Below are 17519 nucleotides of genomic sequence, written 5' to 3'. Positions count from 1 at the left end.
TAGCCTCGGAAAAAGCATCATCCACAATGTCAAGAACAGGAGGGATAGCCAAAGGAAGAAGGAGGAATTCTCCAAGCCTCTTCTTGGAAGCAGAATAATCCTGACCTTCCCAATGAAAATGTTCCCTCATCTCATGTAAGGTTTCCCCAAAAGAAAAATCTTCAGGCGGAGAGGCAGAGGGCAAGGAGTCCTCAGCATCCGAATCCTCATAAGGAGGAAAAGAATATTCCTGGTCAGAGGAAGAGACAGAAGATATAGAAGCCTGGTCAGAGGAATCCATAGGAACATCCTGTCGAGGCCTTTTCTCAGGGGGTGAGAACCCTAATCATAGTAAGCAAATCTTCAGCCATCCTTAACAATTGCTTCTGTGTCCTGGGAGTAGATTCAGAAGTAGCTTGAGCAGGAGCTTTGGACTTAACAGGGGTCTTTGTCTTTGAAATAGTGATGTGAGTAGGCCTGAATACCCCCTCAGAAGCCGGTACCTGCACAGCGGTTCCGGACCCATCCGAGGGAGCGACGTCCGAAGGTCCTGCAGCAGATAAAATAGAAGGCCTTGATGGCTCCCCATGGGAGTCCATATCGGCCATCGGTTCAGAAGTGGCGGACGACAGGGGCTGCAAAAGCGCCTCACTGACGACAGCCGAACCGGACGCTGGCTCCAGCTGCAACGAGTCCTGCTTGGACCTCGGAGGCCTGTCCTTGTCTTTGCGCTTCTTTTGAATTCCGGTAGTATCTGACGACATTCTATAATTGAAGCGTCTGCCAAAGTAATTCAGAGCCCAGTCGTACCTGTGTTTGACAGTATGAGAATTAAACATGGCACAGAACCGACAACAAGAAACGTCGTGGTCAGGGCCTAAGCAAGGTAGACAGTAAGAGTGGAAATCTTTATGAGGTATTTGTTTCCCACACGTAATACAATTATTAACTTTTTCTGACATCGGAGGAACAAGAAAAAGATTCCCCAACGGGGTACTTAGCTTTGAGAAGAGAAGTAAGAACTTCGGACCGACAACGACCAAAAACGCTGTTCGAAAATCGCCAACCAACGACTTGCGAGCTGCTTTCCACCGCACGGCAAGAAAGACTGGAGAAGATGGCGTCGGCTGAGGGCTATGTACCAGAGCGTACTGACGTCAGGGTACTGGCTTGTACAGCCGACGCCGGACCCAGACTTTGGGATTCTGGCCGACCTCGGGCTGCCTGCCGGCAGGAGCACCCTACAGTTATGACTGCAACAGTGAAACACGATGAACATCAGTAGTTGCACTCTGAAATCTTTCTGAAGTGCACAGGCACAGCTTCTCACTCTAACAAGGATTAGCTACCTTCTGAAGGAAACTAGTCTGTCACATGCATGTGTGATATCATCCTCTTGGTCACTACCTAAAGCTTGTTGCCACAGTTGAGAATAATGTAATGAGACACACGCACAGAGTTTGATCCTATACCTCAAATCTTCCCTTCACCACCACAGACTGGTACAATGACTGCAGTACTGTTGCCACTGCACCCACCCACTGGTAAAACTCCTGATCTCCTTGATCTTCTGCTTGTGAACAAGCACCCCCCCCCCAAATAAGTAAATTTCCTCTGCTTGAGGCACCTGCTCTCACCAGCAGAAAGCAAACCACTCTTTTCAAAGGCAAAGCAATAGCTTCCAGTTTGGAGATGCTGATTTTCATCCCAACAATTTCACACTTCATAAAAAAAACTCTCCAGTGAATGCTGGAGGTCGTAGTCAGTTGAAGTTAACAGGACAGTGGACAGGTTGTGGTGCTTGTCACGACAGTAATCATAAGACCCCCCCCCCATTTGGAAACATGCAGTGAAAGAAGCCATTAGGTTAAAAAAGAAGCCTTTTGTGCAATTCCTGCAAATGGTGTAGGGGATTCAAAATGTAATAGTTGTCAACTGGTCAGGAAGGCAGCAGCTACAACAGTCACTGAAACAAAAGCCTGGGTATGGGAAAATTTTACTGATGCCCATGGAGAAAATAAGTGCTGGCAATTCAATTGGTCTTAGCAGGAATGCCTAGGGACATGATCAACAGATAGAACACTTTGGAGAATTCCTGAAACTGGTGAACATGCCCTCCACAAAGGAGGTAGCATGATAACCAATTGTGGGACTGGATCCATTTCTGTAAATGAGGGCACTACGGTAATTCTACTGTGTGGTAACAATTCTACTGTGAACTGACAGCAGGACTGGATGAGATCTCACCAGAAATGCTCAAGATATTGGATGCTGCTGGGGAGACCTGTTTAACATAAACGTTTATAATGTTGCGTAAAAGGTAGGCCTCTAGATAAGCACACTAGGATACTGAACCCACTTTAAAAAAAAGGGGGGGGGAGACAGGAGGGCATTTTCAAATTAGAGGGATCATGCTTCACCAGGTTGGAGAAAAGGAAAGGAAACTTAATCCAGGTAGCTGAGCCACGGATTCAGAAGGAGCAAGATGGATTCAACTGTGGGACTGGACTAACTGCCTGGCCTTACGTTAATTTTGCTTATACTGCCTGCATCCATTTTGTGGACCTGGAGAAGTCATAGGATTGCATAACCTGAAATGTCTAATGGAAGGTCTTTTAACAGCAGGGCATGGTCCAGGGCGGTTGTTGTACGCCATTTATTTTCTGAATCAGGGAGGGGTCAACATGACTGTAATTAACTCACAGAGTTCATAGTGCACACAGAATTGCCACAAACTGCATCTCAGCTCTCCTCCTGGTCAGGATTTCCATGATCAGAGTATCAATGTGATGTTAAGACCTGTAGAGAATCCCACCTGAGCGACAAAGATTGCATCTCTTTGCAGACAATGACCTAGCTCATTACAGCAGTGTGTGCCTCCAGGCGTTTTTGCAGTTACCTCTTAGTGCGTCTCTAGGCAAATACTGCTTGTTCATATTTGCATTAAATTATTCCAAAACCATGCTACATACAAGGTGTCAGAATATTTTATCTTGAAGCATATGCATGACAGAAAAAACAAGTGTATTGATATCGGAGCTCTGTCAATGAGTATTTGTTAGAACTGTAAGGTGATAACTTAATTTTTTAAGGCTCAAACCACAACCACTGAGAGTTAAAGGTACACACTCAAAAGAGCTGTACAGGAGGGAATGATTTAAGAGGAAAAAAAATTCAAAGGCAGAAAATATCCGACATTATTCAAATTTATACCAGCATGTTAGAATAATCTGAAAAGTGAGAGCTCATTAGGCATACAGAAACAACAGCCCTCAGACAGTACTACATCAGCATGTAGGGAGATGGAATACAGAAGAAAAACAAAATTGAGGAAGGTGATGCAAACTTTTAATAAATAAGCAGGTAGAAAGAACAGCAATCAGCTACAAAGAATAAAATACAGAAGGCAAGTCAGAAAGCAGGTACCTAGGGAGAAGAGGCAAAGCCAATGAAAGGTTAGAATTAAAGCAGAACAGGCAAGACAGATGGGCCTAAACAGACAGAACTACCCAGAGTAATGAATGGTGGGAAAAACAGGGCAGACAGAATAAAAATCATTACCGGTCAGGAGAGGTCTATAAAGCCAAATGCATTTCTGCATTTTATATTTTTTTAGTGAGGTAAGCAAAAGCCACAATGAGATGCACTCAAAGTGGAAACTGTCAGGCAAAGAGATTATGAAAGGCTAATATTTCTTCAGAAGACTAACAGACAACTTGACTCTCTTCATCATCAAGTATAATATGGTAACCATTTTAACAGTACCTCTCAAATATTGCAAACTTTATTAAAGTTTGCTTTCTTCAGGAAATCTGAGTTTAATGCCATTTTGTGGTTCATGGACTACACATACCTAATGAATTCCAAAACTATTATGATCATACAACCTGTAGGAGTGGCGGACATTTTTTGATACCACATAAATGCATCTGGCAGCCTCCTATTGTCAGTTTATTTAAAAACATTTCAAATAGTGTAGGAACAATGTAGAGAGAAATTATTTCACCCAACTTCTGCAGCAAGACTCAGGATAGAAATACTTGGTTCATTCTTCCAATAATATACAAACTCAACGATGCCAGACAAAATTTCAATCCAAAATGGTTCTACAGGGTCATTATTTTAACTCTTAATATGTATTATTTGGAAAAGACCATAAACAAAAACACTCACCACTAGGAGCAGGGACATAAAAATAAGGGGTGAAGCCATGGATGTGGCAACAGACACTATTGCCTTCCATTGTTATCCCAAACATACGTATAACAGGGACAGGGCCTTGTGTGGCTCCAGGCATTCCTGTGACAGGTGATCCTGAAACAAGGAAACAAAAGAACAGATCAGATCCTGATCATGCTACTTGCAGGTGATGGACAATTTAGCATATATACATATATATTTTTTAAATATATAAAAAAAAAACTGGTTTGACATACCAAAACTATCTTCTCTCCCTAGTGCCTTACCTACATAATATTCCAGCTCAATTTGTTGAAAGCAGATAACATCCTTCAATGGGTCGATCTTGGGTAATGGAGGACGCAGCCACCGTGTATTCTGAACATCAGAAGTAAGGCTACCTGTAAAGAAGGGGAAAATTTTCACGTCATTCACTTAGAATTAACCTCACAGAAAATGAAGGCAACTAAGCTAGCCCATCCTTCTTCCATAAAATCCACAGATAAAATCTTTTAACCTCTGGTTTTGCCTTCTCTCTCCTGTTGTTAAGCTTCATATGGTTATCAGTCTAACCCAATTATGCACATTTTCACTACATTCTTTATGCTTGTATTACATTTTCTTTCATCACCCTTTATCCTTTCCCCTCAACATCTCACGGTTACCCATTTTAGTCATGCAGTTTCCTAAAATTAAACTTCTCCATTGCATTCAAGACACCAGACATATCAAAGTCCAAGTCTAAATACTCCTCAAGGAATACAAAGAGAATTGTCAGTCGCAAAAATCTAACTCGGAACCCAAACTATAATAGCAGTTTTTCCTTGCAGTTTTCCTACTGTTGTTACTACAGAAGAGAACCAAGCTTTAAAAAATACTTATCTAGCTACACCATTGGAGATCACTCCTCTTTCTCCTCCCATGTTCCTTGTTGGGATGCAACTCACTATACCCCAGCATTCTTACAAGCACCTAACAATTACTGTGTTTAGTTATCTACATATTAAGTGGCACTATTAAACTCCAGTTCCTTTTGTGACCACCAATTTCCTCTCTTCTTATCATGTAATCTACTCTGGCATTCCTTTACCCACACATACATCACACAGCTGCCACCTATTAATGTCAGAAGAAAAAATTCAAATGAGTCGCATCTGCCTCAGGCAATGAATTTTCCTTTGTTAGCCGCTAACCAGATTACACAGCATGTTTGCCAAGATGTCCAGTCTGGACTAATCTGATCTCTTCTGATCAACTTGTTTACTGACATCAACTTTTATACTGCAAGCAAAACAACTTTTTGTTACATTTCTGACCGTTGACAGTTGGCTATGAAAAACATATAGGATAAACATGTTTATCGCAAATTACCTCAAACCCACAGCTAGTACAGAATGTTCAAGAAGTACAAAATGTTCAATTCAACAACAGTAGCTCAAATTTTCCAGGACACACAGCCTGCCCCAGTAAATTAACTCTTACTCGGCCATGCGTCCTTATCCCAGGCTTCACTGAGCTACAACAAAATCTCTTTATTCTGAAATGCAGAAAACCGATATTATTCAGGTTCATAAGCAATGCTGCACTTTGTTCACAGATGAGGCCCATCTTTGATAGGCATATCCCAACAAAACATGTTCATTTTGCAAGAACAGGAAAAAGACAAATAACAGTATGTTTTTAAACCTTTTTCTCTTAACATTTCCCCCCGAAAACACTTATTTGTCTTTTATTTCAGCAATATATGGTAAAAACTAAGTTTTTCTTTGCATACATTACTTCATTAGCAAGACAAATTTTTAAACTTCAAAAACATTTGCAAAGAGTCATATTTCAATGTATTCACTTTCATCAATCTGTTGCAATTGCTGGTACATCGTCTTCGTAACAGCAGTATCAACCAGTCTTTGTAGAAGACCTCTGATACAGGGTATACAACAACAACCACATACCACCACGATAGCCACAGCGACTCCAATGGACACCAGGAAACTGCTGATGAGATGACTCCATTTTCCAAACCACACTTGTAGAAAATCTGTAAAGGGATTATTTACCCCAGAGTTCTCTGCCAATTCTTCGGATAACATCTCCAAACCTTTCAAAGCTCGAGTGATACTTCCATCAGGTGCAGTGTTGTTTGGAATATATGTACAACAGAAAGTCCCAAACATCTTGCAAACTCCTCCTTCTTTGGCCAGGAGCATATCCAACGCAATTCGATTCTGCCATGCCACCTGTGAAGTGGCCTCCAGTTGTTCAGCAATTCCTTTCAATGCATCTTTGGTATAGTTCACAAAACGCTGCTGGTTATAGTAAATGTAGTTGATCCAGTCCACATTCTTATTAGGTTGAATCCAGACAAAGATGGATGTAAAACTAGCTGCTATTTGGTTTATTGCTTTGTATTCATCAGGTACACCTCTTGGTACGCCAATGCTATCGATGTAGACACAGTTATCGAAAGATTGCTTCGGTGCCTCTCTTTTTCTCCTACTCAACCACTTCAGCTTTATTTCAAGTTCTCTTACGAAATTGCTTGCTGGAACTGGGAAAATGTAGAATGGCAGGATTAACTTTACAAGTGCACAAGTTCCCTTCCAGGGAATCGTAAGCCTTGATCTGAGTTTGTTGTCTCCACACAACCACCATACATCTACTAAACTATGAGTTTGGTTCTCCAGAAATGGATTCCCATTGCCATTCACAGAAACATTGCAATAGTTCTGTCCCATATTGCCATAATTTTTCCCTGTGCCATCTCTGGAAATGCACATATACGAACCTGGATAGGAACGAACCTGGATAGGAAATCGCTGCAGGCGGTTTCTCAACTTTGCTTATGACCGGAAAACGCTGAGTTTCATCTTTGCACTTATCTTCAGTTTCGTTGAAGAATAATTTCAACAGACACGTTAGGTTACCTTCATCTTGCATCAATGGGACTGTTGCTAATTGCTGTTTACCTCCAGCACAAGAAATACAGTTCTCACGATGTGCTTCTCGGGTACTATATCTAACCCAAGATAACAATTCATTATGGTATACGAATCCAGTCTCGAGTAACAATTGTTCTTCTTTTGTGAAGGCAAAATCTGCTTTATTTGTAGCATTCTTAAGGCTTTGTACTTTAAGTTGGAGAGTCCCCAAAGGATCAGTTCCAGTTGGAAGAGACACTCCGATCCCATAAACTCCTGAATCACTTTGTGGTGGTGACACAATGGTTATAGTAACTACTCCGGTACTTTGGAAATGCACAATTTTTATTCTTTGTTGCCTGCTTTTATCTTTCTCTGGTATCACTGCACCACTTGTTTCCCATCCATTCACATCTGTTGACCACCAAACACTTGACCAGGACGTACAGTCTCTATTGCACAAGTATTTTGCACGAGTCGAGAAATTATTATTGTTCCATTTAGAACAGTCCAAAATTCCTTCACAAAGTTTCAACTTACCTGTTTGCGCTTGCAGCACCACCATTCCTTTTTCTCTTGCAACTGTTCCTTCTCGTATGGACATATTTACTTTCGCCACCAAAATCATCATCATGTGACAGTTCAAGTACTAGTTGAACGTGGCCATCCTCCCCAAGGACTACCTTGCGCCGTTGGTTTCTTCACTGGGTTTGAGACTAACCCCTATTGGGCTAATCCCCCTTTGTAGCCAGACTTTGCGCTCAGAGGTCCGGTGGAGTTTGACCAATATCAATGGCAGAAGGAAGAGCCTTAAGTTTTTTACAGTGGGTGATATGAATCCACAAAGCCCTCTCAGCTATCTTTACAGCCGTAGGTGTCGAGAGATAAGTACTTGGTATGGGCCTTCCCACCTGGGGGATGACCAATTCTTTCTCTTCACAATTCGGATCCACACCCAGTCCCCGGGTGCCACGCTTAACAAGGTTTAATTTCTGGAATCTGCAAAGGAGTCATTGGTTACAAGAGATTTGACATTTAGCAACTTCTTCATATAATCCGCTAGATCCCCACCCCCCTCACGTTCCGCTGGCAACAATCCTTGCCACTGCGGGATGTAATATGGTCTCCCAAACAAAAGTTCAAATGGTGTAAGTCCTTTGTAGGAAGGTGAGATTCGCATGTACAGGAGTGCCAACGGAAGGCATGCAGTCCATGACCTATGTGTTTCTGCCATTAGTTTGCGGAGCTTACTCTTCAAGACACCGTTGTGTCTTTCCACCAGTCCAGCTGATTGGGGATGGTAAGCACAATGACTTTTGAGATCAATTTGAAACACTTGACCCAATTTCTGAGCAATCTGGTTAACAAAATGAGACCCATTATCACTGTAAATGAGTCTTTGGTAGGCCAAATCGGGGAATTATTTCTGTAGTCAAAAGCTTTGCTACTGTTTGTGCATTCGGATGCTTCACTGGAAAAGCTTCTACCCATTTAGAAAAAGCATCAATAATGACCAAGCAGAACCTTTTTCCCTCGGGTGTCAGTTCAATAAAGTTCATACAGAGCGTGTGGAATGGATACAGAGGGGTAGGGAATGCCTGCTGAGACTTTTTAACTCCCCCCCGAGCATGATACTTTGCACATAATAAACAAGATAAACAGAATTGCTTTGCATAAGTTGAAAACCCTTTACACCAAAACACCTTAGACACTACTTGAATCATCGTCTGTACTCCTACATGGGCAGGTCCATGGCTAACGAATGCCGCATACCTAAAAAGGTTTGAGGGTAATACCATTTTGCCATCTGATGCCCTATACAACCCACTCTGTTGAGTGATACCATATTTTACCCAACGACATTTTTCCTTCTGTGTCGTCAATGTTTGCATTACTTTTAGTGTTTCTAAGTCTAAGAGGTGTCTGGGCTCCAAATCATTATGTAAAAGCAAATCATTTTCTTGAGCTGCCTGTTTTGCAGCCATATCAGCAAGGGCATTTCCCCTGAAGACATGATCTTTTCTGTTAGTATGTGCGGAACATTTACATATAGCTATCTGAAGGGGTAGTTGCACTGCATCTAACAACTGTAAAATTAAATCTCTATGATTTATTGGTTTGCCTGTCGCAGTAACCATTCCCCTATTCTTCCATAGTTGAGCAAAAACATGTACAGTGGAGAAAGCATATTGACTATCTGTATGAATTCTCACTTTTTTACCCTCCCCTAAGGTACAAGCTCGAGTCAAAGCCACCAACTCAGCTGCCTGTGCAGAATAAATGTTTGACAATCCTTTTGCCTCCAAAACTTCAGTTTCTGTGGTGACAGCATACCCTACTAGTGTTTTTCCTACAGTGTCTTTCTTTGCTGATCCGTCTAGAAAAAAAACGAGATCAAAATCTATCAACGGAATATCCGTTAAATCTGGTCGGGGAAGTACTTTGTCATGAATACTCTCTAAACAAACGTGTGGAGTACCTTCTTCTGGAGTCGGCAAAAGTGTCGCCGGATTAAGAGTAGTACATCTTTCTATGGTCATAGGAGGCTGTGTCAGCAGTACTGTCATACACGACAAATGTCGACTAGGAGATAAAAAGGTCATCTTATCTTGCAAAAGTATAGTAGCTACTGAATGTGGAACCCGCAATTGTAATGGATGAAACAAAACTAATGATGCTGAGGCTTGTACTGCCATGGCGGCCGCCACCACAGCTTGAACACAATGCGGCAATGTCCTTGCAACAGGATCTAATCTGGAGGAGTAGAAAGCTATCGGCCTCTGTTTATCCCCATGTACTTGTACCAGAACCAAAGTCATATATCGTCCCTTACAATCAACCATTTGTACAAACGGCTTAGAATAGTTCGGAAAACCCAAAACAGATCCTGCTATCAATTGCTTAATTCTAATAAATGCCTGTATTGCCTTATTTGTCCACTGTATATTATTCTTAGCCGCCATGGGAGTATCATAGATCAGTGCGGTCAATGGCCCTACTTCCTCAGCATAGTTAGGGATCCAGCTTCTAAAAAAATTAGTCACACCTAAAAAGGACATCATCTCCCGCTTAGTCGTAGGCATAGGTGCCTCAAGAATTGCTCGTTTTCTTTTGTTCTCCAATTGTCTATCTGCCTGCGAAATTAAATAACCCAAGTACTTTACTTGTGCTTTCCACAATTGCAACTTTTCTTTATTTAACTTGTGTCCTTGCTCAGCTAAAAAACTAAGAAGGGCAAGGGTATCCTTTCTACAACTTTCCTGCGTGGGTGAGGCCAACAAAATATCATCTACATACAACAGAACCTGGCTTCCCTCTGGGGGAACAAACTGAGCTAAATTCGCAGCCATTTCTTGTGCGCATATTGTCGGACTCTCACAATAGCCCTGTGGCAATTTGGTGTAGGTGTATCTTTTACCTTGATAAGTGAATGCAAACCAAAATCTACTCTCCTTATGTAATGGTATGGAGAAAAAGGCATTGCTTATATCTATGATAGAAAAATATCTGTGCTGAGGTAATAAATCATTAAGTAATGTATAGGGGTCAGGGACCACTGATGCTCTTGGGATCACAGCCGAATTAACTGCTTGTAAATCCTGAACCAACCTCCATGACCCATCCGGTTTCTTTACAGGAAACAACGGAGTATTGCAGGGCGAATCTGGGCATTCAACAAGAATTCCCACCTGTTTTAGCTGCTCAGTGACTGGCTTAATTCCTTCCTCTGCTTGTTTACTTAGCGGGTATTGGTGCTTATGAGGTCTAAAACCTGACTTTGGAGTTATACAAACTTCACCTGCTGTTTTCATCAGTCCTACATCCCCTTTACCTTTTGACCATATGTCTACAGGTAAGGCACTTAACGCACTATCTTCCTCTTGAGTTAGGAGGATTTGTCATGCCATTTCTGTTTTGTCATCCCTGAGGTGCACACTTGGTTGTGCCCAAGTCACCCAATTTAATCTTTGTACCTGGATCTGTTGATCCTTCAACTGACTTTCGGACATTGTGTCCCAATTTGTTACCTTTTTCGCCAAATCTACCCAATGTGTCCCCACCGCTTTAGTAATTGAAATAGGTGGGCTATAACCTGAGCGATATAAAGAACTCATTTCCTTGGTCAAAGTACAGGTCACTACTGTATTACCTTGCTTATCCCAAAACATATCATTCAAAATTATCCTTGCACATTTGTGCCTAAAGAATTCTTTTTCAAATTGTTTATCCGGACCAGGTGCCTGTCTGTAGTACAATGTAAGTGCGCCGCAATCTGCGGTGACCCGCTCATAGATTTACTTAAAGCTAGGTTGATCAAATCTGTATCAACCCACCCCGGCCCATTTGAAATAAAGTCCTGGCTATACCAGTAAAACAAGTCTTGTACTCCTTGTACCACCAAGCCATCCGCTAACATTTTCGCCTCAATGCCTTTAGGTGTGGGAATTGCCACTATTCCAAACAAATGCATCAAATCTCTTCCCAGCAAATTAACTGAACAAACTTTCAATATAATTACCCTACACCTAACAGTTTGGTTTGTTGGCGGATCTGTGAACAATAGAGGATGAGACAGTGGTTCCTTATAGATTTTCCCATTTGCCGCTTTCACAAGGACAAACTCATCTGTTTCACAGTTCGGGGGTAGAACTGCTGGACCCAAAAGTGTACGCGATGCACCTGAATCACATAAAAACTCCACTTTCTGTCCCTCGACCAAAAACTCTATCATGGGTTTTTGATCCATATGTATAGCAATACCCAAATGTGCCAGGTTTATGACTTCAAAGTCACAATCCCACCCTTCCTTAATTTCCTGGGTGTCCTGACATTCATCGCAGAGAGTGTCTGCCTCATCATCATCACAATCATTCTCGCTTTCTTCTTCTCTACAATAATCACAACAATAAATTTGGCGCCTTCCTTTACTATCATATAGTCATGCGGAGCCCTTGTTCGTAAGCTGTGGGGGGTGTTGCCACTCTTCGCAGTCGGCAGCAAAGTGCCCACGTCTACCGCATTTAAAACATTCTCCATGTTTTAACCTCCCCTCATATTCCTCTGAATGTCCACCCTGTTTATACGTGTCCCATTTCGGGCCCCCACGTCTTTGTACGCCACCATGGCACCCTTGCCCCCTTTGGTCCTGTACCAAAAATATACCACCATCATACCCTACTGCTAACACTTGTACTTTATTTTTCTTTTTTAAATTGAAATGTCACAGCATGTCGTGCATATTCAAACAAAGGTTGCAGTCTACATGTTCTGTGGTCAACCATATGCTTAGTTATAAAACTATTTATCGGAGCCTTACAACCTTTAAGAAAAGCATTTTTCAATTGCTGTTCATACGGACTATCAGTAGTCTGATCCTGCGGAATCATCATTCCACAATGGTTTTTGAACACTTCTGTCAATCTTAACAATATAGTGATCTACAGATTCATCATCATTTTGGACGCACTGATTTATTACTGTCCAATCTGCTTTTGGACGCCACTTATCAGAAATTCTCTTCAACAGATCAGTGACTCGCGTGTCTAACACCCCAGAATTATGCTTTAATGTAGTGCCGTCATCTGCCTTACATGTCCAAGCACCACAAATTAAGTGCCAATCTGGACACAGGATTTGTCGCACTACTTGTTCTACTTCTAAACCATTTAGATGATAACTTAAACGCATACCAACTATGTCCTCAGAAAACTTTTGAAAATTAACCTTGGGAAGAGGAATACCATCCGTAGCTCGTTTTATATCCTCTCTAGCCCAGGGACGATAAACTAAATTGGCTCTTGTCCAACATCCCCTGCTTGTGGGTTTGCAACTTGTATTAAGGGAAGGGCTTCTGAGTGGTCAGAAAGTTTAAGGGCCCAACGTCCTTGCCCTGCTGGTCCCTACCTTAACTGCATAGGTTGGTCTACCTGTTGCAAAGCAACCTTGGGTATTACGGGAATTTGCGGGTAAATTGGAGGGGTCACAACATTTCCTTGAGCAGCCAATAACCCACCCTGCTGTACAGATCCCACATCTTCAGACGGATATTGAGGAGGTTCCGCCGATACAGCAGCAATTTCCCCATACGGTGGGGCAGTTGCCTGCCTCTGTACCGCACAAACTGTATGCTCATCCTCCTCAACTAAAAATAAAGCTACTTTTCCACTTGGCACCAGTGATCCCTTTTGATTTATTTTTTTCTTTTTCCTGACACTGTTTTTCTTTTATAGCTCGTTTATTTGCCTCTTCTAACCAATTTTGTGCTTGGGGAAATCCCAATTGTCTTTGTTTTTTAGTTCTAGTTCCTGCATTTCTTTTCAAATCTCTAACCAATTTTGCACAGGCATTCTTATTCAGTGTACCATCAAAATCATATCTCGACTTCCACTTTTTCAAAAATGTAACATTATTTGTGTTTAAACCTTTGATATACTTAGCATCAACATTTAAACAGGCATCACTCTCACACTTGCAGCAACTCGAACCCATGTTTCCCCTAGATTTCTTATTTTACCTTCCCTCTTTTTTTTTTTTTTTGTTTTTCAGGTATTTAGGACTGCATCAAAATTATTTTACAGGGCTTATTATAAAATGGGACTACCTTAACGGGTGACCCTAACAAAATAATCTTAACAAGTAATCCTACCCATCCTTAACTAAAAATAAAACCTTGTCGACAAGATTAAATTAAATGAAAAGAAATTTATTTTTCATCCTACCTGAACCAGATGAGACTCCGTTTCCCCTTTTCATTCAGAAACCGTCCCTCAGATAGGGATCAGAGAGCGGGCAGCCTCTTTTCAACGACAAATCAGTCGGAGGGCTTTCAGTTGAGGGAATCTTAAGATGAGAAACCCTCACCTGCACAGGTTTTTCGGTCTCTCTGTCAGTCTGATCCGTATCTTCGTAGAGGTTTCCGGTCCGAAGGACCAAAATATCAGAAGAAAAAATTAAAACGAGTTGCATCTGCCTCAGGCGATGAATTTTCCTTTATTAGCAGCTAACCAGATTACACAGCATGTTGGCCAAGATGTCCAGTCTGGACTAATCTGATCTCCTCTGATCTGATAAACTTGTTTACTGACATCAACTTTTATACTGCAAGCAAAACAACTTTTTGTTACATTTCTGACCGTTGACAGTTGGCTATGAAAAACATATAGGATAAACATGTTTATCACAAATTACCTCAAACCCACAGCTAGTACAGAATGTTCAAGAAGTACAAAATGTTCAATTCAACAATGGTAGCTCAAATTTTCCAGGACACACAGCCTGCCCCAGTAAATTAACTCTTACTCGGCCGTGCGTCCTTATCCCAGGCTTCACTGAGCTATAACCAAATCTCTTTATTCTGAAATGCAGAAAACAGATATTATTCAGGTTCATAAGCAATGCTGCACTTTGTTCACAGATGAGGCCCATCTTTGATAGGCATATCCCAACAAATAACATGTTCATTTTGCAAGAACAGGAAAGAGACAAATAACAGTATGTTTTTAAAACTTTAAACCACAAATTCAGTTTCTGTATACCCTTTTTTATTTTTCCCAGCATACAAGAAGTTATCATTGGCAAACTAATGTGTAATTCATCTTGATGCAGGTATTTCTCCCACGACTCTCTTCAGCATCTCTAATGAAGACAGTAAGTATTTCCCCCTCCCATCAACACTGTGTCATAACCAGTTATCTCTTTCTCAGTAACCCATTTCCCTGGTCAGTTCCTAAATTCAGTCTGTCCACTGTGGCTTCCTCCTTACTTCTAAGTTGTCTTAATTACGGGATGCACTTTTATATGAAATGAAATTAGAGTTCTTGCAGAAATCCTGCTCAGACAAATTCACCACCCCTTCCATTTACAATGACTGCCATCTGAAAACAAAAGTACATTTGCTTGATGCTGCCTGTGAAAAAGTCCTGCCATAATTTCCCACACTAATGAAATAAAACAGTCGCTCCTAAAATTTCCAGCTTCTCTTTTTTTTTCTAATGGGATACTAGGTCCACATTTTGAATTCTTCCTAAATACTTCTGTATACAGCTTTCATAAGACAAGGCAGTATACTAGGTGCACATTCCAAAGTTGCCTTATTTCTAGGTGACCTGCTCACCTTCAGTTATTACAGCTTAAGCATTACAAGTTAACTAAAAAGCATTGTCACACCCAATGTAATGTTATATATTCTATGCAGATTTTTTTTCACCAGTTTAAATTATGTTTAATGCACACTATTCAAAATGCTCACTTCGCATTCAAACAAAGGCTTTTATACTCTACCAAAACCGAACACAAAATGACAACTCCACTAAAATTTATTGCTTGGCTATTAAGCTCACAAAAATGAGAGATAACAGAATATGAAGCATTGTACAGACTGCTGGTTTAAAGTCACTTTTGGAAAATAAATGATTTAACAATGACCTTATCAAGGTTAATTCTACTATTGAAATCAATAAAATGAATAGATATCTTCACGTTTGATCAACACAAGAACAGAGATCCAACTACTTGATAGTTAAAAACGAAATAGGTGGTAAATGACAATCAACTGTCTCTCAAAGCATTTACAGTACATGGTTTATCAGCTTCACTACAGCCACAGAGTTGGATGAACAAGTAGCAATGAGGGGAGATAACAAAGGGATGCGACTGTCACCTTTGGGGTAAAGAGCTTTCTAACATACTGACTCTTGTTTAACTCTTCCTTTACCCTGATAGAATTTGTCAGAGCTAGACCTTCTTCCTCCTGTTATACGGTTAAAAATCAGTTCTGTGACCATATTTGTGTGTTCCTGCTTTCTCATTTTCTACTTATATTCACTGTAAAAGCTAATAAATCCATTAAACACATGAAAACCAATTCTCCAACAATTCAGTTCAACCTAAGCTTGAGCACTTCACTCATGCACTATTTAATACAAACATCCAAATATCTTTTCTGCTTACATACAATATTAAAATTAAATATAGAGCCACTCATATCAAATTACAAAAATAAAATAAATAATAAAATGAAGTGCAATATAACTTATCAGTTTCCACTACACCTGAGAAATGACCGCCAAGAAGAAAATGTCTGGGAGTAACTAATGCTGTACGACTGTAACAGAAACCTCAGTTTCATGCATGCCTGTACTCTGAAGTCAAGTGATGCTGCACCAAATGTTATGGTAAAAGTACCCCTAGCACCACTAATGATATGCACAGATTTCTAATTAAAGATGCCACACTATAAAAATTGCCCACAAGTTAATGAAGCAAATAACTGGTTACAGAGTAATCTGGTAAAATTATGTCACTACTGTGGCCAGTACATCCCTCCTCCTGTGTGCCCTCTATAGGGGAAACAATTTATGTATTACTCTGTCTCCACCCTTCCCAATAACACATCCAAGAACCATCTGAATGACTGTACGACCAACCACTACAGCCAGACTAATAATTTTGAGCCCCCCAGCCCACCCTGTCTGCAAGCAAACCAAACAACATCTCACACTCCACTCCAGCTTGTGTTATGGAAATCTGTGTCTCCATTCCCAGCCTATCCAACTTTGCTGGTATTAGGGTCTCCTCCCATCCCAAAATGTCAGTCTATTAAACTCTAATGATCAGGATGGTCTCTCTTCCAGCCCACCTAACCTGGTGACAATTAGATTTCATGCAACTGTAACACACGAGAGAGTGACCTGCTGCTCAACAGTTTATCATGTAACATAGTCGAAAGGCTCCACAATCCAGAAAAATTCTTACTGCATGGAATGGCCCTGATCTAGTTCTCCAGTTACCAAAAACTGCCTGTGCAAAGTAGGTAAATTATGATGCATGGTTCCGGGCTGAACCTGGGAACACAGTTTTGGGTGTCTCAAACAAAACGCACTGCCGCTAATCTACATTAAGGTTCATCCCTTCTCCACCAAGTCCATAGGGCTGGGAAGGCACTTTATAGCACTCTACAAAACTGATCAGTCCACCAACCCCCACCTCCTTAATCCCCAGCAATACTCAATGACAAAGGCACACCAGCACCTTGCGATTCACAAGTTCATAAGATGGACTCTCAAAATGACAATGTCAAATACTACAGTACACACAAGAAAGTGCATTAAATTAATGGTTTCTGCAATTTTAAAACAAACCAAACATTGTCAAACAACTGCAATCCCTCAAATTCCTACCCCAATTAATTCACTCAAGCGCCAACTGCTCCTACATTCTTCAGATCTAACCCTCCTCATTTTTCTACTAAACATTTATAAACAAGAATATTTTGAATCTTTTAAGTATTAAGCAAAAAATATACACCAGGTTTACTACAAAAAATACTGTGTCTACTGTCGTTTTACCACAGCAAAGAAAGTAAAAGGATGTGCATTATGATAATTTTAAAAACACCACCACAAGCAGCACATTAATCATCATCAAAACAAGACAAAAACTGTA

General features: G+C 40.9%; 1 protein-coding gene across 1 annotated transcript in view; it reads right to left on the bottom strand.

Moving 5' to 3' along the window:
• POLD1 (DNA polymerase delta 1, catalytic subunit) overlaps nucleotides 1-17519 on the bottom strand; it is a gene marked incomplete in the record, with an annotated part of 1583142 nt that overhangs the window by 1436009 nt on the left and 129614 nt on the right. The window contains 2 exon segments of the mRNA XM_044059378.1: nucleotides 4153-4293; nucleotides 4446-4559. Of these exon segments, the coding sequence (XP_043915313.1) occupies nucleotides 4153-4293; nucleotides 4446-4559 (255 nt within the window).

The sequence above is a fragment of the Protopterus annectens genome, chromosome 17.part0, assembly GCF_019279795.1.
Source record: "Protopterus annectens isolate FY-2018-M chromosome 17.part0, PAN1.0, whole genome shotgun sequence".
Classification (NCBI taxonomy): domain Eukaryota; kingdom Metazoa; phylum Chordata; order Ceratodontiformes; family Protopteridae; genus Protopterus; species Protopterus annectens.
Note: the sequence above shows the minus strand (reverse complement) of the source record. Positions and strands in the feature narration are given on the sequence as shown.